Genomic DNA, 22,056 nt, shown 5'->3' with positions numbered 1-22,056 from the left:
GAGGTGATGGGAGTGCGCTTGTGGTGGACTGAGCACTTTGACCAATATTCAGGGAAAGGTAACGACAGACCTTGTCAATACTTGACACTTGGCTTGCGTCTGGACCAAGACCCCAAGGACGTGGCCCAAGCCTATTCGGGTAATTCAGTTGATATCGAGATAGATCGCTGCTACCTTTGCTGATTATGGAACCTTTTCTTGCTAATTAGGGGCAGCGTAATGACTGGTCAGTGTGAGAGCTTTCATCATGTATCATAGTTTCCTACAAAACAGCCTGTCCTATATTGCCACTGGTTTCCTATTTAGTACAAGAGTAACAATGAACATTCAGCAACATAACAGGGTCAGTAAGGACACTTTGGAGCCACTGTTTTTTGGGCTGTGTTCCACTTAACAAAGATGCATGTTACATCTCAATAATGTTCATAATACATTTTGTGTATTTACTCATTCACTACCAAAGATGTGTCGAATGTTGTTTATGATGTTCAACTGTTCATAAATAAAGAACGAAAAAGAGGAGGAATATTTTATTTATAATGAAAGATAGGAATCTAATCTAAATTTCTGTTTTCATGTAATCATAGAACACAGCATTCTGTGGAGCTTGAAAGAAGCTGGTGTCTTGTGACATCATGTTTGGTCGTGAATGAGTTAAAAGCAACTATGTAACCTTAGAAAAGTCTGTTTAGATTAATGCTAACAGCAATGCAAATGTCGCAGATTGGCTAATGAATAGCAACAAGGACCAGTGTGAGAAATCTAAGCAACAGCTATTTGAAGAATTGAGAAAGATGATAATAAAATGATATCAAAACCGTACACAAAGGTATATCTTGTATTTTTGATCCTCTGCAAAGAGCGACTAACATCTTAATAATGTGACTCCTGTGGAATTCTGAACCACAGTAATCTCATCTCATCTCATCTATTGTGTGTTATAATACCTCGAGGCAGTGCACACACCAAAAGGAGCAAAACAATGACTATTAAGTTGAAGAAGGGGAAAAAACATTGCCAAATGTGTGTAATTCTTCTGTTGAGAAAAAGAACATGAGCGTAAAAGTTGTGTGAAGCAAGCAAACAAAAGAAATAGGAACTAACCTCCTCAAACAGCTCCAAACTGTAAGTATTGTCGTCATCTGCAAAGTAGACTATTCCAGCTTGAGTACTATTTATGTTGAACGTCTCTCTCAACCACCGAAGCGCCAGATTCCTCTGCATGGTCCCCCGGGGGATTCTAGGATCCCTAGTGTCCCCCCGCAGCTTATAGTTCCTGGGCGTTTCAACATTTAGGTGAGTGTAGTTCAGGCCAGTTTCTCGGAGGAGGCGTGTCACAAGAGATGTCCTCCTTTGCGAATCCTCCACAAGGATCCAGTGCAGATTGGGAATGTGGAGGAAGGTGTTAGCCAGCCGCGTCAGCTCGGCCTTTTGCACAGGTCGACTGTACGTGGGTGTGATGATGTGGATGGTGGGCAGTACGTCAGACCAAGGCGGTGGGCGTGTGTACACATACTCTGTCCTCACCACCTCCACAATGTCTTTATCAGAGGCGCAGTATTCCTTGGAATCTCCTGCTTGGCCACCTGTCTCTCTCCTGCCCTCAACACCGTCATCTGCATTTTTAAGAAGACACAGCAAGCATTAGTGCAACCCAGGGCCACCCCTTTTTACACTTGCCTCAGGTGACTTAAGGCCTTTTCACACTTGCAGCAGCCCAGTGTGAAAGGGTCCCACGGCGACGTGCAATACGGCGGCAAGACAAAAGAGCATCAGTGCACATTTGGATGTGCATTTAGCAGCATTTCCGGAAGTAGAACAGTGAACCGAGTACTTTAGTCATGAGCACGGATGCATTGATTTGTCATTGATGCACTAGAAAGCCATTACTTTTCTCAGTTTAAAGAGAAAGGGGAGATTATAGTAGCTGCAAAATTGCTCTCCTAGTTTCTGCAAGAATGTGAAAAGTTTAATGTCATTCATTTACAACAGTTCCACTTAAAGCGATTGGAGATATCATTGATGCTTAGCAGGGAGAAGTTGGAAACCCCCCTTTTTGAGTGTCCCAAAGCTTGGGAATCTATAAGGAAGGGTATTTATCAAGGCCTCCCCTGCTGTGATTTGTAAATATACATCCGCCAAAACAGCATGATACCCTTCCTTCAGCCCCTCTGCTATTGTACGTCCTTTTTGACATCAGAGCTTGCCACCCTGAAATATAAACACATTTCTATTTAGGGAACCACCCCATTTGAAGCAAATCAACTCACACATTAGCCCCTTTCACAGACGCCTAAACACAGTTTAAATCCCAGGATTTAAGCGGGCAGCCCTGTATGTGAAAGCAATTTCCCGGGTCAACTGACACAGAGATTACGCGGACATTTCATAGGTCGCGTCTTAGAATAATATCCAGGACTTTCCCGAGACGAGGCGTATGTGAAAGCAAGCATTAAATTACCGGGTCACAATGCGATGGCTGATGACGTAAATGTCATGGCGGGCCGATCGTCACTTCCTCTTTCTTCGCAGAAAGACAAAAAGCGGTAAACAAGCATCGCTATTGTCGACCTAGCAAGCTGTAAATAACTAAAGCAAACTGAAAACATAACGAGACGAAATTGCTACTGGATCATAGAGGCGAGAAAGAGAGTCCATCGTCCAGCTTTGGAAATGTGTGTTTTATTTTGTTGACGATGTTGGGGTCCGCAACTGTGGAAACAAGGTTGTACCTCCAAGCAAAAAACAACAGAGGGACGCGTTCTAGGGTTTATTAAATACTAACAAAAATACACGCAATCGCTGAAAAGGGGGTATAACACAATGGGTCCATGACAGTAGGTCGACGGGGATCATTAAAAGACCTAAGCGGTAGGCAGAGCGCTGCTAAGACAACAAAACAAATACACTCAAATACCAGCACAACGTAGGGGGATTTCAAAAGAAGGGTGGCAGACGAACAAGCTAGCAAATGCACGAAATTCGAGAGTAAAAGGTGTCGAATGGCGCCCAGCAAGTTAATATCGCAGCACGCTTGTCGTAGATCGCCTGGGCTTAAATACAGTCTTGATGAGCTTGAATTGGCTGCAGTTACGACGTCGGGGATGCCTCCACAAACAGTGTTCTGCCAAAATCTCCTACATCGCCGAAACTGAGTCGAATTTGACACCCAAAGTACTACCGTGCGCTCTAAACTTGTTTTGTTTGGATACATACAGGCAGAATGTACTAAAAATGCCTTAAGAAAATACCTAAATGTAGTTATATCAAATAAGGATGGTTTAAATACGCTACGTGACTAATGTGGTCAACTGCTTCAAAGCTAACACAAAAAACACAGTGTTTAAAGGTATGAGTGGGTAACACATGCAAAAAGTATTTTTGAGGCAATTAAAAGTTACTAAAAAATGAAATAAAAACAAAAATAGTGAGTACTCGCTGCTTCTAACCGATGAGCGGATGTGTGCGGATGCTTGCGCAAGCGCGCTGAGCATTGTGTAGGCGGTTTTGCCGCGTAGTAAGGAATGGCTGAACATCGGCTCTGTAACAAAACACAATTTGACCAACTTTGTGACAGCCTATGCCGACCAAAAATGATGTAATGTCCGGGTTATAAAATTGCCCCAGCAGCCCTCCCCGCACAGAGAGCGCCCGTGGGCAACACGGGGCAAGTCTGTGAAAGTGTCCAACCTGCGTCATTCCCGGGTATCTCGACGTGCGTGAAAGCAATGACGCGAGTAAATCCTGCGTCACTTTACACGGGAAGTTTCAGGGATATGTTTGTGAAAGGGGCTATTGTTGCGCAAAATGGCCACCAATGCTCCCTTGCGCGGGAAACTCCCCCTCCCACATACACAATGAATGGTTTTGCCTGCAATAAACTGTGCGCTGCTTCCGCTCATGTGAAAAGGCCTTTAAACCCAAATGGGGTAAAGTGTACCTGAGAGTCGGTGTCGAACCGCGAGCCTCTCGGGAATGATAAAGATCTCTTTTACTAGGTGGTGACATGCTGCAAAAAGTGAAAGCAGGCACTGTGAAAGGACACACAGTGGACGGATGGAGAGACAGCACTACATGAGGACAGAAAGGCAGAAAGGAGCCTTTTAATCCTCAAACATCGACATTGGAGTTTCCGTATCAGGAAGGAATTTGTGCTGGATTCTCTCCCTTTCATGCTGAAGTGTCAACACATCCACACTTATCTACTGACTTCCCTGCTGTGCTGCTGTCACCAATGTGTCACACATATGGTTCTTGTAAACCATGTTCAGACACTTTAAAATGTATGGATTGCTTCGCACCGTCAACATTGCATATCTAAACTGACAATGAAATTATGCTTTATTAGCTGATGCGTTTAACATATATACATGTAGGATATCGATCAAGCAAATACTACCTGTCTGTTGTTGTTACTCTTTATAGAATTGCAAAATCAGAAGTTCAAAATAATTTCAGGAGATGTGCCATGACGGAGATGAGTGAACAGGTGGAAGGCCGTAATTTACAGCACAAATTTCCCTGGCCAAATTCATGTGATCTACCCCTTAGGTCTGCTCCTACTTCCTCATACCATGTGAGAATCAACTTTCAACTTAACAAAGCAGTTTCTCCTTCTGTCAAGTAGAGGATGAGCTGTGCCAGCTAATGCTTCACTGTTAGAGAAATTGGAAAGAAGCCTGCTTGTTGGTGAGAATGAATCTGTATTCATTTCCCTTACGGGCCCTCTTTCCTCTTTGTGCCTTTCAGCGAAATTCCCACATTCACCACACAAATAGAAACCCAGGTATGAACCTGTACTTGCATGAAGTGCAGATGCTGAATCATTTCTTGAGCCTTAAGACATTTACTTTGTTCACTTGGTGTTTGTAATGTTGTATTACGCCGTATGAATTTCTTACATACCTGGTGTTTTTGCAGTTGTACTACTGGATTCGGACTTGTCTCATTTAGTTGTTCGTTTTTATATATTTTGGAATATTTTCTAAAGATTTGGTAAGGACTTTTGTCACTCTGTTTACTGGTTATGCCTTTGGTAAGTTAGTTTTATTTTCCACTTTGTTGTTGTTAAAGACTGTTAACTATGTATGCAATGCTCCGTTCCTTCTTGAGGGCCCAACCTGTCACCATATCAGAGCATTTTGTTGACAGGCTGCGGGCATCCATGTGCTTGGTTCCACCTCAGGGGAACAGACCAACTTCTTGAGCAGCCCATGCCGGAACCGTCATGGTCTGTGATCCTGACAGCCGTTACTATTCTGCAACAGCGAGGGACCCACACTGAGGCTTAAGCTACTCTGACCTTCCTGTATTTATTTCGCCTGTTTGATATTAACTTAACTAGAAATCAGATTGCAGAAGTTTCCATGTAAATCAAACTGGCTATACTAACATGTTAAGTCTTATCACAAATCTAGTAGATAGTGTGTAAAATGTTTTTTTTTATTTTTATTTTTTTAATTTTTTTAGAGATTGCGACCTTCCTGTCCTCAAGACATGCATTTTAACACCAGATGATTCAAATATTAAAATGTGGCCTAAAATATTGGTCAAGACAAACATACTAGGATTATAGAATTGTTTCATATACTATAGATCTCAAATTCTCAAGGGTTTTCATGCTTATACATTTTGCTAAAGATAAAAACAATCTTCGTCAAGAGTTCATCCTCAGAGCTGTTCACACTTGAGACATAAAAGAGGATTTTTGTGCAGCCCATAGATTAACACAATCTGCTGATGGCCAGATGTTCACAACTGCCTGCCAGCAAGCATGCTGCCAAAACCTCCAACTCCTCTTTATAAGAGCTCACAAAAGCAAGCCTGTGAGCAGTCAGGGTTAAATAACAGTGAGGATTTTTCTTTGTTTTGTTTCAGATACAAGTTTCATTGCTGCTCAAATAAGATACTCGAGTGACATTTTGTCACTGTATTTGCTTAGCCTCTTGTCTATTAACCCATTTTGTGTACATTTTTGACGACACAAACCAATGACAACGAGACATTGATATGCTACCCATCTAATTTGGCTTTGTTCACCCAGGCGTACACATGACATTTCATACTCATGGTTCTCAAGTAAACTATTTAAATCACTGGGACTGCATGTTTTCTTTTTTTTTTAATCTTTTTTTTTTTTTTTTTTTTTTAACTTAATTATGCTAATCGGTGGAAATGTTTATAATATAAATACTATCAAATGCAGAAGAAAACACAGAATAGGTGTATTTATGGTTGTTAGGTGAGATACATTGTACTATCTGTAGAGTGCTAAGATAATATTATCATTACCTACTCATAAAGTACTTTATTTAATATGGATTCATTAAGCCCCAAATGTTTTACTATTTTCATTGTAAATTAGGGATTTTAAACTGAAGTTACACTCATGCCCACTCTTAAGGTGGCTAAATGGGCTTCTCTGAGAATTCATTAAAAGGAAAATTCCAATCATTTTGATAATTTGTTTCTGCTTTATAAAATATGTTAAATGTGCAGAAAACATGCATAGGCGGAGAAAAATTGAGTTATGAATCTCTGAGATATAGCTAAAACATTTTTATGTCTGCTCATCTGCCAGGATGACAGGCCTAAAAAGTGGGTCAGGTGAAGTTGACAAGAACGCTTACTTTATATATTAGGGCTGTCAAACTTAATCAATTACAGTTTAAAAATTAATTAATTGTAATTATTCGCAAATCAAACCATCTATAAAATATGCCATATTTTTCTGTAAATTATTGTTGGAATGGAAAGATAAGACACTAGACGGATATATACATTCAATATACGGTACATAAGTACTGTATTTGTTTATTATAACAATAAATCAACAAGATGACATTAACATTATTAACATTCTCTTAAAGCGATCCATGGATAGAAAGACTTGTAGTTCTTAAAAGATAAATGTTAGTTATAGAAAAGTTATAGAAATTTTATATTAAAACCCCTCTTAATGTTTTCGTTTTATTAAAATTTGTAAAATTTTCAATCAAAAAAAAAAAAAAAAACTAGTAGCTCGCCATTGCTGATGTCAATAATTACACCATGCTCACTCATGGTACTAACCCATAAAATCAGTTGGACCCAAGCGCCAGCAGAGGGAGCCAAACACCAAAAAACAAGTAACAAGCGGACATTACACTGTACTGTCATTTTAGTCTGTTTGAGCAGAGTATGTGCGTTAATTGCGTCAAATATTTTAACGTGATTAATTGAAAAAATTAATTACCACCCATTAACGCGATAATTTTGACAGCCCTAACATGTATATATATATATATAATATAATATACTGTATATGTGGTGATACATTCTGTATTCATAATTCACCCATGGAACTAACGTGCAGTTTCCGGCAAAAAGAGAAACTACAGACACGCGCGGCCTAACATAATATATATTTTATACACAATTTATTCAAATTTGACGTGCTTGTTAACGACAGTCTTATTAATTTTGATTTCCACTGGTGTTTCCCTTTAATTGCACACTCTTAACATAAAACTACTAAGTAAAAATAATTGTAATTTGACAGCTTAATTTAAGAGCCAAATAAATGAGACTTTGGTCAGCACTGCATTCAAATAATGTTATCATATTATGGAGAACTATAAAAACTTAATTGTAAAATAATAATTACGTTCTTGGAAGAATACATTTTTGACTGGTAATGTAGTACATCAAAATAACTGGAATCAACAACAAAAAACATATATTTTGCAGTAATAACTTAAAATAACTTCAGTTTACCTCATATTTCTTGCAATACCATGTTTCCATGTTGGGTTTAGTGTGCTGATAATGTAGATTTTAGTGACAATTGGAGCTTCATAATGCACTCCAAAATGACACATCCACAACGACCGGATAAGTGTTGTTGAGCTGTGATGAAGCCGATTGTCATGTCTAAACTTCAAGTGCGGTGTGAGGTTCGAGGACCCACTTCAGCTATGATATAGCCTGCAGAGTGCAGCTTTAGTGCACGGCACATACCCTTGTGGATAGCGAGGAGCGGAGCGATAGCGCTTTGGTGCCAAACTGTGATGAGCAGAGTCCAGGGTAACACGATCAACACGATTGCAAGAATATCTCTTCTCTTCGGCATCTCCAGGATTGGTTATTTGGCTGTGCATTACCTTTGGAGAAACAAGATACATATCATTGGACATTTCAGAGTGTTTGAGACTGAGCTTCAACTAGTATAGACATATGAAAAATAAGCTTCACACTACAGTCATTAAAAATGTCGCTGAATTTTAATTGCAAGGAAATTAGAAGTGCATTTACGGGACCTTAATTAGCATTTAATGACTCAGGACTCAGCAATACAAGCACTTGAGTTTGCCCACATTCATAAGGGATGTACTTTAAAGACAATGGAATAACAGGAGGCAAGAAGTGATTAATAGACTTTTGTTGGTTGGCAGAAACTAAAACACATGGGGAATCAGATTGTGGAGCAGCAGAAGTTGATGAAAAATAAATAGTGTCTCTTAACGTGTGAGTGCCAACTGAAAGAAGGTCAACACCGTAGGAGGAAGCCCTGGAGAGGGAGCTAGAGCTAGTTGGCATCATTGAAGAAGGGGCGACCTCAACCCCTACTTAAGATATTCACCAATCAAATGACAGGAAACAGTCACCAGAAGGGGTCTTGGCCAAAATCCCAATTCCCAACCAGACGCTCACAACCATATATGTACTCTATATATGTCCTAAATACTGTAGGTCAGTGCACCAGTGACCGTAGGTGTTTGTGGGCCTTTTGTCTCAGTGACACTTTGAGCCAGCTTTTATCGGACACTGAAATTTTGTCCATCCCGCTGGAAGCATTCTTTGCCAAAAGGACTTTGGATGGATCCTCAACTTGTCATGCAATATAGTCATGATTATACGGGACAAAGCGCGTCCATTGTAAGTTCAATATGGGACGCATATAATTTAGTTTCTCAGTGTGGGATGATTACCTATAGTGTATTGTATGTAAACAGGATTTTTGTATCATTCAGGGTTTCCTGTACATAGGAAATATCGTGGCGCACTGCCACACCAAAATAAAAGCCGCCACTAATGCAAATGAGAATTCCAATGCAGATTCTTGACCCTTGACAAGCTGATGATGCTGGAGCTTTTGTTTGGTGGTGTTCCAGTGAGATTGACAAAGATGACTGCCTAGAGAAGACATCAAAATTCCCTCAGTCCTTAATGACATGGGGCTGCATGTCAGGCAAAGGCACTGAGGAGATGGATGTGATTAAATCTTCATAAAATGCACAAGTTTACATTGAAATTTTAGACAGCTTTCCTATCCCTTCAATTGAAAATATGTTTGTCATTTTCCAAGATGACAAAGCATCATGCCACAGTGCTAAAACGGTTAAAGCATTCCTTGGAGAAAGACTCATCCAGTCAATGTCATGGCCTGCAAATAGCCCAGATCTCAACCCTATTGATAACCTGTGGTGGAAATTGAAAAAATGGTCCACAGCAAGGCTCCAACCTGCAAGGATGATCTGGCAACTGCAATCAAAAAGAGTTGGCACCAAATTGATGAAGAATACTCATCAGTTCCATGCTTCAGAGACTGCAAGCTGTCATAAAAGCCAGAGGTGGTGCTACTAAATACTAGAGATGTGTTTTGAATGATATTTCTTTGATTGTTTCTCATGATTCCGTATTTTTTTCCTCCGAACGGAGTGATTCCATATATATTTTCCCGCACTTACTCTATAAAATTAACATTTACTGACCACCACAATATTTTTTATCAATTTATTTTAGTGCTTCTATTTCCTAATGAGTTGCACTTTTGAACGAATTCCTTATTTTTTCAAGCTTTTTATCGGAGTTTGTTCTACATGATAAAATGTCTGAGTGAGTGCTTGTCTGAGACTGGTGAGTCCATAATTTTAGCTAGGGGGTGTAATTTTGCTACTGAAAGTCCGACCTGCATCACAGTTTAGCATTACCATTACATTAAACTGTGTGAACTTGCTAACGGAGTAGGAAGTTGCTTAGGAGAAGTGTCCTTCTGCATGTGTTTTCTACTATCTTAACGTTAATTAAACTGTGAAAAATATAGTAAACTCTGCTCAGCTGTAAGAAATTTAGTGTACCAAGGTTTACCCCTTTCTCCCCAGTGTTCATTGTTATTATCTTCATGTGGTCTTAAAGCAGCCCAAAGGAGCTTTCATTTTTTTGTTTTTTTGAGTTTGGCTGTGCTTGCGGACAAAAGCAGTAGTGTTTTCCCTGAAAGAAGGCTCCATTTTTATTTATTTTTGTTATTCCCTGACTAAGAAGTTTTTTCTGTTGTTGTTGTATTTAATTTATTTTGACGAATGTTTATTTTATATTTTTTTGCATTCCTGGATACTTAAAGGGATCCTCTGTTTTTAAGACAAGTAATTCTTAAAAGATACATGATAGTATGAGTTATAATAATTTGATATTAAAACCCCTCTTAAAGTTTTTGTTTTAATAAAGTTTGTAAAATTATTTTAAGTGATAGGTCGCCATTCTTGTTACGTCGCAGTGCGTGACGTCACTGGTCCCGTTGCGGAAATCCCAGTGCGTCACTCGTTAGCTTTCCCAACATATCGTCAGTTCTACCCTTCCTATTTGAACCAGATCTGAAAAGTGAAGAGCAGGACAGCACTGTCGGTCGTTCACAAGACGAGCTTCAGGGAAAAATGTGTGCAGCAAATACCTGATAAGACCAAAGTTGGGCAAAACTGGTGATGCGAGAGAGTCCTGTTCGGAAGTCCGGTTGGGAGCGAGAGTGGATGCTGTCCGGTTTTAGTAGCAGATATTCAAGGTAAGCATATTGCGTTTTCAAACTTATCCCAATATAATTATGTAGATTGTTAGCATCCAGAGCTGTCGTGTGCTTTACATACAGTACAGGCCAAAGAGCACACCTTGTGTAATCCATGTCTTGACCATTGTAACGCGTGGTAGCTAGGATACGTGTATAAAAGTACCGACAAGGGGAGAAGCTTCCACTTATGCACATTTATTCACAAAAAATAATATTTTCACCTTGACCACTTTTCACTCGGGAGCTCAGTAGTACGCAAACACACGTTCCCTGACGAACTCCCAACATTGTTGTAAGGTCCACGCCAGAGTCACTGTCGTCACTGTAGCGTGCCATAGTGCTTTAATTATTTAGTATGATTTGGGGAAAACTCCCACGAAGAATAGTCAACAAAAATGATAGCAATAGTAATCCAAATCTGCGTTTTTTACTCACTCGAAGATCCAGGAATTAGACTGACACCATGGCAATGTCGCAGCCGCGATTAGGCTGTCGATTCCACAAAATAGACTGATCCAAAAAGCCGCTGTGGGACCGACGAATCAAAAAAATGGACAGAACCGAAACCAATATTGCAGACGCGGTGGGACCGTCGGATCCAGAAAATAGACGGATCCCTTACTTGACTGAGGATCCAGGAAAAATGTTTGGGTGCTAGTTGTAACGCGTGGTGGGTAGGATGCGTGCATACAGGGACCAAAAAGGGGGAGAAGCTTCCACTTGTGCACATTTATTCAGTAAAAATAATAATTCCACCTTGACTACTCACTTCACTCCCCTTGTTTCCATTTGACTGGAAATTGCAGCACATCGTGGCATTTTACTTCGCGAGTTTAGGCAGCAATAAGCAATTGTTGAACACGCAAGATACCAATGACGTCATCACTGCGAGCCCGCAAACCATGGCCCCAACTAACGGTCAAAATATGGACTAAATATTATAAAATATTGCCATTGATTTAACATTTTATGTGTTTCTAACAACATATTTTAGTACAAGAGAACAACTGTGGTTTATTAGAGCCTACATGTATTTAAGTTAGAGGATCACTTTAAGAGATGATTAACAAGTTTGTATTTCTTGTCTATGTTAATATAATTTGTGTTCAAATATGTTAGGGCCTCCGCCCCTCCCTCCTGAGGACTGACCCACCTTGGGCAGGTGTGCATGTTTTTAGCTGATTACAGGTCAGACGGGTGGAGCGGCCACAGCTGAGAGCAGTTACCATCAACCAGCCATAAAAGCCCAGCAGATGCTCTACCTCGTCGCCCGATCAACTCGTCTGTTTCCCACGTCAGTTGTATCTCGCATTCCTATAGGATATCTTTGCTCACTGGCTTAAGGCCGAGTTATACTTCCGCGTCAGACCTACGCCGTCAAGGAAGAATCGCGTTACGACCCTACGCCGTAGCCTGACGCGCACCTCTCGATTTTTCTAACCTTCGCGTCGCGTAGACGCGTTGACGTAGTGAAAATGGACTGTGATTGTTTCGCTCAGACTGTTGTTTCCGGGCGAAAACACCGCCATTGTAGAATAGAATCAAACATTATTTTCTACACGCAAAAATGCACCAAGCCGACGGGAGTATCATCGAAGAGCAAGTCTCGTCAAGAAATTATTATTGTGACTGCCAAATAGCAAGGTCGGCGATCGAAAAAATAAATAAATGGAAGAACCACCGAGACGTGGGTGGTTGGAATCGAGTGGCCACACGAAGCGGTGACACAGTCGGCCAAAAACTGCCAACTTTTTATCACTTTATGTCGTATTTTTGGTTGGTGCACTTCATCATTTACTGTGTACATATGTTTCAAGTATATGAAGAATAAAGCACAGATTTGGTGTCAAAAGAGTTGTTTTGATCTTTAATTTTCAATAACAGACAGTTCACACACACAATACATCATCACTGATTGAGAGTGCCTCGGTGTTTTTTATGATAACCTTAAAATCAAGCCTCCCAACGCAGTTTGGGAAGTTCCCTAGACGCCAGAAATCTGCTATGGCTTCCCACTGGCTGGTTGTAGGACACGGCAAACAAATCAGGCTGGAGGGCTTTGCAGACCTTGAACGCAGTGCTCGACGCCAGTTTGAAGCTAGCTGCCACAGCTAGCTCTCTCCACCCGAGTCTAAAACTCTCTGTGCGGCATCAAAAGTCGGCCAGACCGCCTCGAAACCATCTTCTGCGTCGCCTGCCCGTCAACATTTGTATGTTCAATATTTATTCAGTGTTGATGAGCAGAATATTTACTTTCAAGAGTTCCATCTTGCATTGTTTATTTTTTCTCCGACTAGCGGAAGTAAACCAGCATGCCCCAAAACCGTACAAACATAACGCCACATCCCTCTAGTGGCTTGGCGGTGAATTACAGAGCAACGCGTTCCCTCACCGCAGAACTATCGAATGTCGAATGACGCCGTAGTCGCTACGCCGTCACCGCAACGCGGGAGTATAACTCAGGCTTTACGACTACCTTGCTCTCGTCCCAGGTCCTGTTTTCTGCGCGCCCCTCGTCGGATTCCACGCCTGCCTTCCTTCCGAGCTTCCTCGTCTTAACGCCAGCTCAACTACCCCGAGCCAAGTCATCCACCCCAGCCACATTCTCGTGATCGCCAATAAACGATTACTCATCTCACCCCTGTGCGTCTGCTCTGGGATCCCCTCTTGCTCACGCAACCCTAACAGTTTGATCGGGCCATAATGGATCTCGCAGACAAACCCGCCGACTCGCCCACGTCACTCCAAGACCACCACCAAGCCATAGAATTCCTCTTCAATAAGGTAATAGACATTTCCCATTCACTCCAAGCCATACAAGAGCAGCTCACACCACTTCCACAAGCCCGCTTTGCCCAGTCAGCCCCAAGTCACGCCGTTACCCCTCCGTGCCACGTAACCACAAGTAACCTGGCGTTATCGGCTACGGGCCGAGAGCCTCACGTCCCCGCACCGGTGTTGTGCCGAAAAATAGCCGCCCTGCGTGAAATGTCGCCCCTGATGGAAACGCTTATCTAAAACGCTTTATTGAGCGTTTATTTTATTTATTTATTTGTTTATTTATTTTATTATTGAGCTCCCACACGTCACTCGTACAAACAGCTTTTTATTACCAATCGATGGACATGGAAACGATTTTCTTGTACCGTGAATATGTATTAGTTTACTCAGCTTGAAATAATAAATGTCATACCTATGTGATTGTCATTGGGATATGGTCGTGAAAACCTGTAGACTAATACATTTCTGTTCAAAGATGGTTATGTGGCCCAGTCCACGATTTGTTACTAAAATACAGTACTAGTATTTTGTGTAATTAATTTATTTTAAACTGATTTTACAGTCGTAAATCCATTACTGTAATGCGTCGATGGAAATATTTGATGTTTTCACCTCAATAAAGCGTTATAAATAAGCGTTCCTGTCAGGGGGGACATTTCACGCGGAGCGGCTATTTTTCGGCACAACACTGGCGCCTTACGACGGCAACCTCGGCACTTGTCGCGCCTTTCTTGTGCAATGTAGCCTAGTTTTTGAGCAACAGCCACACACATACCACGAAGACTGAACAAAAATCGCCTACCTCATTGGCTGTTTCCGGGGCGCCGCACTCGATTGGGCGTCCTCAGTGTGGGAGAGTGATTCATCCGTATAGAGGAAGTCGGCGTGATGTCACGATGACGTTACCTCGCTTAGCAACGGGTTGCCATTTTGCGAAGGGGGAACGCGCAGCTAAACATTCCATTAACAAACGTCTGAAATTCATATATTTCAGATGTGTTTTGCATCTTTTTTCCTAAAAACGTCTCAAACATGGCTTACTATTATCACGAGTCACTGCCGACAGACGCGAGGAGGCGGTACAATTTAAAATTACCGTGTATTGGCTTGGATATCTGCCCTTACAAACTTGCAGCTGATAGCCGGATGAACAATCAAAAGGAATGGCCTGCAGTGGAGTTCGGAAACATCTACAACTACCTCATAAAGTCACCCAGTAAGTTGACCTTTATCAATTCCAGGCGACGAGTACTCACTATTTTTATTTTTATTTAGTTTTTTAAAACCTTTTCATTGCCTTTAACATACTTTTTGCACGTATTACCCTCTAATCCTTTTAACCATTGTTTTTTTTTTTTGGGGGGGGGGTTAGCTTTGAAGCAGTTGACCACATTAGTCACGTGGCATATTTAAACCGTCCTTATTTGAAATAACTACATTTAAGTATTTTCTTAAGGCTTTTTTTAGTACGTTCTGCCTGTATGCATCTAAACAAAACAAGTTTAGAGTGCATGGTAGTACTTTGGGTGTCAAATTCGACTCATGTAGGATGTTTCGCCGATGTAGCACATTTTGGCAGAACACGGTAATTCACCTCCAACCGTTATTTAATTATTTAAGTTACGGTAATAATAACCACCGCCTAGTCTATTGAATCGTAGCAGCTAATTGGGGCAAAAAAATAATCGAATAAAGTTTACTCACCAGTAATAAAATATCGGCTGCAAACGTAAATGTGCTTGGATTTAGGCTCCCACAGGTGAGAATAGTCCACGGAACCGTCTTCTTTTACTGTTCCTCGATTAATAGCTTTCAGCCATTTGTTTCTCCTTTTCTTCTCGCGAGCATGAATGAAGAACTTCAAATGCGGCTCCGAACTCTTCCTTGTGTGACAACCCGCAACACGGCAATTTTTAGCCATTCCGACGGAAAAAAGACTGCAAATAAGACGAAAGTTCAATGCGTTTGTATTACAAGTGACTCGTCTTGTGCCCCATTGTCAATATGGCGACGCTTTGTTGTGGCTGGCGACGTCATTAAATGCCCGGATGTCCGACTGCCTCTATGTGCTACGTACTCCCGTTTCACGGAGGAAATGAGGAAAATCTTCGATCATCCAGTCCGTGGAAAAGAAGCAGCCAAGCAGCTCATGTCTGCTTGCCAGGGGAGTTCGCGGTAGAATTCCAGACGTTAGCGGCTGAAAGCTGCTTTAACGACGAGGCGCTGCAGGAGGTGTTCATCCGCGCTCTTAATGAGCGCCTTCAAGACGAATTGGCCACCCGCGATGAACAATCTTCCTTGGACAGCGTCATAAAACTTTCTATCAATATTGACAATCATTTATGTGAACGTCAGAGACCGCATAGCGAACAGCTAGCCACCATGCCTCCTCAATCCACTGCCTTCCGGTGGCCCACTCCACCCGTCTGACCTGTAATCAGCTAAAAACATGCACACCTGCCCAAGGTGGGTCAGGCCTCAGGAGGGAGGGACGGAGGCCCTAACAAAATAACTCAATTTAAATATCCTAACAAAATCCAGACATTTGTTCTGGAAGTTTTCAAAATGTTTCTTTAGCAGTTTTTGAAAACAAAGGTTTGATCAAACGATGTATCACCTAAACCAGGGTACACTAAATCCGGACCTTGGTGCCACTTTTCCTGTCGTGTTTTCCATGTCTCCCTCCTCCAACACACCTGAATCAAAATAATCAGGATCATCATCAGGCTTCTGGAGAGGTTGCTGATGACATAATCATTTGATTCAGGTGTGTTAAGGGAGAGAGACGTGGAAAACACGACAGGAAAAGTGGCACCGAGGTCCGGATTTAGTGAACCCTGACCTAAACCAATACATATGCACTGCAAAAACCCACCTCCTTAAAATTGCAGAAAAAAAAATCAGTGTAAATCTCCTAGAAATAAATGAAATGATCTGCGAGTGCTTCAAGTAAATTTTACTCAGATTTCTTGAAATAATATAAAATAGCTGGCTGAACATAAGCTTAACAGACTTATTTTAAGTAAAAAATGTTGTATATTTAGTCTTTTAAAAAAATGTTTTTGCCAAAACTGTTCTTAATTCAATAATACAATTAGCTAATGATAGCACCAACATATTCATAGTTAGTGTTGGCATTCATTGTATTTGTTGTTGTTGTTTGTGCTTCTTCTGTCTCTTTCTCTCCTCTCACTCCTTTTCTTCTTTTCCCCTCCTGTTCACTGCTTTCTCCTAATTAACGAGGTACTTTGACTGATCACAATGGGAGTATGTCATATTCCTATGTGATATATTAAAACTGTTTAGACCAATCGGACACTCAGATCTCCAGTTTCTGTGACAAGCAGCTGAATAGGACAGGTTAAAGAAAGAAAAAGAAAAAGAAAAGTTCTTAATCAAGAATGGATATTGTTCAAAATATTTGAAAGCATTTTTTTCTTGATTTAGGTGAAAAATGACCGACTTTTAAATGTATAAGCTTAATAAGAACAAATGGTAATATTTACTAAAAGTGGAAGAATCTGACGCATTAATATGTTAACCAGCTTTTAAAACTCAAAACAAGATGAAAATTATTTGACTAGATTCAAGAAAAATGAACAGATTAGGACAGTATACTGTAAATTTGCAGTGTGAAAGTTAGTATAAGTCAATACAGATTTATTTTGCATCATTGCCTCACTGACTGATGAATGGGGAGAGCTGTACCCTTGCTGGAGCCAACAGTCGGCCATTGCGTTGACAGTGCCCATCTCAACAGTGAACTGTGAGAGCAATTTCTCTGCAATGAACAGAGTAAGACATTTGATCAAATGTACAATTTACAGAACTGTACAATGTTAGAGATGTGTGTATGTCTTCATTTTCTAGATCTCTCTCTTTTTTATCTTCTTTTTTTTTTTTGTGTAGGTGAAGACAGACCTGAGGAACCGACTGAGACAGACCTGAGGAACCGACTGCAGGGGGACTGGCAGCATGCCTCATATTGACTATAAATGCAACCACCGAATGCTGATTTCCCTTATGAAAGAGCCCTCAAATTTTTTTATTTATTTATTTTTTTAAACTCCAGGAAAATAGAGTGCAGGCAGGATGCAAACTTTGCAAATAGGTCTTTGTTATGGTTCTTCTTGGAAAAAAAAATGTTGAAAAAAATTTGTCATGATATGAAACAATTTTGCCACGGCATGCTGTCCGACTCAGATGCAGCCCACCACCAATGCTGCAAAAAATCCTGGGGGAAACCCTGTTATTATTATTTAGTTACAGGTGTTTTGGCTCATTTCAAGTTATTTTTATTTATATGGGTATTTATGTATATTCAATAGTTTATGTTTTATAATTTTCGTTTCAATTTAAGTATTAGTTCCTAGTTCCCTTCTTTTGTTATAGTAGGACGGTTTTGAGTTGAACACGTTCGAACTGGTGCGCTGAGATTAAAAGCCAGAGTTGATACTCACCTGCCGTCTTGGTCATTTCTATAGCAGAGAAGACAGCAGTAAATAATCAATTCAAGTAAACTGTGACTGGATCTACCCACAGCCTCAAAGGATCTGGTGAGACTCGAGAAGTAAGGGTTACATGTACCTACAGTGGGACAAATAAGTATTTAGTCAATCACCAATTGCGCAAGTTCTCCTACTTGAAAAGATTAGAGAGGCCTGTAATTGTCAACATGGGTAAACCTCAACCATGAGAGACAGAATGTGGAAAAAAAAACTGATAATCACATTGTTTGATTTTTAAAGTATTTATTTCCAAATTAGAGTGGAAAATAAGTATTTGGTCACATACAAACAAGCAAGATTTCTGGCTGTCAAAGAGGTCTAACTTCTAATGAGGTCTAACGAGGCTCCACTCGTTACCTATATTAATGGCACCTGTTTTAACTCATTATCGGTAGAAATGACACCTGTCACACTCCAAACTCCACTATGGCCAAGACCAAAGAACTGTCGAATGACACCAGAGATAAAATTGTAGACCTGCACCAGGTCTGGTGATTCTGGACTGAATCTGCAATAGGTAAAACACTTGGTGTAAAGAAATCAACTGTGGGAGCAATTATTAGAAAATGGAAGACATACAAGACCATGATAATCTCCCTCGATCTGGGGCTCCATGCAAGATCTCACCCCATGGCGTCAAAATGATAACAAAATCGGTGAGCAAAAATCCCAGAACCACACGGGGGGACCTAGTGAATGACCTACAGAGAGCTGGCACCACAGTAACAAAGGCTACTATCAGTAACACAATGCGCCGCCAGGAACTCAAATCCTGCACTGCCAGACGTGTCCCCCTGCTGAAGCCAGCACACGTCCAGGCCTGTCTGCGGTTCGCTAGAGAGCATTTGGATGATCCAGAAGAGGACTGGGAGAATGTGTTATGGTCAGATGAAACCAAAATAGAACTTTTTGGTAGAAACCCAGGTTCTCGTGTTTGGAGGAGAAAAAAAATACTGAATTGCATCCGAAGAACACCATACCCACTGTGAAGCATGGGGCGGGAAACATCACGCTTTGGGGCTGTTTTTGTGCAAAGGGACTGGGACGACTGATCTGTGTAAAGGAAAGAATGAATGGGGCCATGTATCGGGAGATTTTGAGTGAAAATCTCCTTCCATCAACAAGGGCATTGAAGATGAGACGTGGCTGGGTCTTTCAGCATGACAATGATCCCAAACACACAGCCAGTGCAACAAAGGAGTGGCTTCGTAAGAAGTATTTCAAGGTCCTGGAGTGGCCTAGCCAGTCTCCAGATTTCAACCCCATAGAAAATCTGTGGAGGGAGTAGAAAGTCCGTGTTGCCCAACGACAGCCCCAAAACATCACTGCTCTAGAGGAGATCTGCATGGAAGAATGGGCCAAAATACCAGCAACAGTGTGTGAAAAGCTTGTGAAGAGTTACGGAAAACGTTTGGCCTCCGTTATTGCCAACAAAGGGTACATAACAAAGTATTGAGATGAACTTTTGATATTGACCAAATACTTATTTTCCACCACGATTTGCAAATACATTCTTTAAAAATCAAACAATGTTATTTTCTGTTTTTTTTTTTTTTTTTTTCTCACATTCTTTCTCTCATGGTTGAGGTTTACCCATGGTGACAATTACAGGCCTCTCTGATATTTTCAAGTGGGAGAACTTGCACAATTAGTGGTTGACGAAATACGTATTTGCCCCACTGTATATGGAATTTGTCAAGCTACCAAGAGCTGAAACTCACCCACAGTCAGAACTGGATCACAGCATCACAGTTGATGCATAGCTGGGAAGACCACAGAGCTTGCTGGATGAGCTAATGTTGTAGCAACATGCGCCATCATGCTTCCTCCTGCTATTCCACCTCAGTCAGGCAAATCCTGGTCTGTCTGTAGGATGAACACATTTCATTTGGAATGATTCAGTATTGATGAATGAAATATATTTTATCTTCAATTCTTTGCTTGCCATTCCACTGAACACATGACCTAAGGAACATTTCCAGGCTAATAGCGTAATTCCCATGTAGTGTAATTCTATTGATCCTCCCGAATTCTATTGGCTTTCCCATAGGAATATCTGCATCCAAAGCCATGGGCGCCGTATAGGGGTGAAAAATGATAATGATTCTAAGGGCCCATGCCCTGGTGGGGCCCACAGAGAAAATTAGAACATTAGGTAATCGTTTGCAAATTGAAATATTAATCATTATAATTTCAATAGGAATAAAACGAAGGGTTGCTTTTTCTTGTTTTGTTTCTGTCAAAAGTAAACACCCAGAGAGCATATGTATTACCAGCCCCCCCCCCCCCTTAACCCCCGCATTTTCATTAAATGGTTTGGTCCGCCCTAGATTTGATCAGACCGGGAGCAGCGGTGCGCATTTACACCAGTCAATGACTCGGAGTGCGGAGTACTGCAGAAATGTTTTCAAAACAAAAATTGGGTTATCAAAAGAGGAAAGAAAAGAAAGCAAAACAGGAGAGGGGTAGAAAAAGCCAACAGGATGTAACAAAGTACTTTACAAAGGACGGTTGGTGTCTTGTCGTGTAAGTGTAGTACTGAAAATTAACCTGCTATCTTAGCCCACTAGCCCTATCCCCTAGCCCCATCTAGAACCTCACGATGTCTATTACAAAGCTCCTAAGCGAGGTCCCAGCTGAAATATGGGATTTTCCCGGCCTCGATGAGCGAATTCACCTATTCAAATACATGAATTCCAAATAATGACAGCATTTTTTGGTATCCTACAGATGTTGAAAGTTGGTGTGGAAATTTTATTTTTCAAAATTGGCTTCAATCCAGTTTGTCAAGAATTTATGGAATTTAGTTTGTCATCATTTGAATTTAGTTTGTTAACATGGGACCTCGCTTCGATGTCAGGACAGGCTTTCTAGTCTTGCCATGCTGTCCATTGAAAGTCAGTTGGCTAGGAAGCTAAACTTTAATGATTTGATCAGTGACTTGGCTAGCAAGAAGGCTCGGCGCTGGGCTCTTGGTGAATAAGGCTGAGCAAGGAACCATGGATCATGCAGTGACAGCTGTTAAATGTATGGCTACATTAGATCAATACACTTGCTACAGTATGTACTGTATACAAGGTCAAAAAAATCATCTGCTCGCTTTAATACATCATTCTAAAGATTGTTATTTTAATTGCGGTTAATCTATACTGTAGTATAGTTAAGTTAAAACAAAACATTTATTCTAAGTCATTCATTATGGTATTCGCTTTGAGAATATCGCTGATAAAAATATATTTAGATTGTAAAAGATGGCCTTCAGTACATTTCTTATAGAATATATAAGTCTATTCATTATTGCTCTATACGCTGTATGTGTACATAAATATATTTTCATCTTATATTAATGCAGACAATGCACAAATTAGTGTGTAAAGATTCACTAGAATACAGGAAATTTCGTAGTTGATACTCTAAATGTCTGTGTGTGTCCTGGCACTGGTGACGGGGCCCAAACTGATATCTTTTCATGGGGCCCAAAATCCCTGGCAGCGCCCCTGTCCAAAGCCACACTATTAACTGAACATGGATGTTTGCACGTAGCAGCCAAGGTTAAACACAACTTGTTCTTAAACACTTTCATGATCAGTGTGCGAAAGCAACAGCAGGTGTAGATACAATCTTGTAAGCTGTTCGATAGTAGGAATCTTCTGGTGTACACCCAGTTCTCTTTTTTGTGTTTGTGTTTACGTACAAAACTGGTCGACCCAAAAAAAGGTCATACACTCTAATAATTTGTTGGACTGCCTTTAGCTTTGATGACAGCATGCATTTGCTGTGGCAGTGTTTCGAATAGCTTCTGCAATGTCACATATTATTTCCATCATATGTTGCACTAATTTTTCGCCAAGAACTTGCATTGATGATGGTAGAGGCAGGCCACTGCGCAAAGCCTTCTCCAGCACATCCTTTTCATTCATTCGTCAGGGTTAAGGTCTGGACTCTGCA

At 40.9% G+C, this 22,056-nt stretch overlaps 1 protein-coding gene across 9 annotated transcripts in view; it reads right to left on the bottom strand.

The window, feature by feature from the left end:
- Positions 1-22,056, bottom strand: part of b3gat1a (beta-1,3-glucuronyltransferase 1 (glucuronosyltransferase P) a) — a 121,553-nt gene that overhangs the window by 16,420 nt on the left and 83,077 nt on the right. For 2 of the 9 annotated variants that reach the window (XM_057838296.1, XM_057838302.1), the window contains exons 3-6: positions 19,830-19,974; positions 7,999-8,141; positions 3,941-4,009; positions 1,105-1,616 (exon numbers count right to left, since the gene is read on the bottom strand). In XM_057838296.1, coding sequence (XP_057694279.1) covers positions 1,105-1,616; positions 3,941-4,009; positions 7,999-8,110 — 693 coding nt within the window. In that variant the 5' untranslated portion in view covers positions 8,111-8,141; positions 19,830-19,974. Of the gene's footprint in view, positions 1-1,104; positions 1,617-3,940; positions 4,010-7,998; positions 11,971-17,308; positions 17,382-18,060; positions 18,188-19,829; positions 19,975-22,056 lie in introns of those variants that run through there. The other 7 variants (XM_057838298.1, XM_057838297.1, XM_057838300.1 and 4 more) reach the window with 7 other exon arrangements.

Source organism: Corythoichthys intestinalis, chromosome 6 (genome assembly GCF_030265065.1).
Source record: "Corythoichthys intestinalis isolate RoL2023-P3 chromosome 6, ASM3026506v1, whole genome shotgun sequence".
Lineage (NCBI taxonomy): Eukaryota > Metazoa > Chordata > Actinopteri > Syngnathiformes > Syngnathidae > Corythoichthys > Corythoichthys intestinalis.
This window is presented reverse-complemented; position numbering and strand designations above follow the sequence as displayed.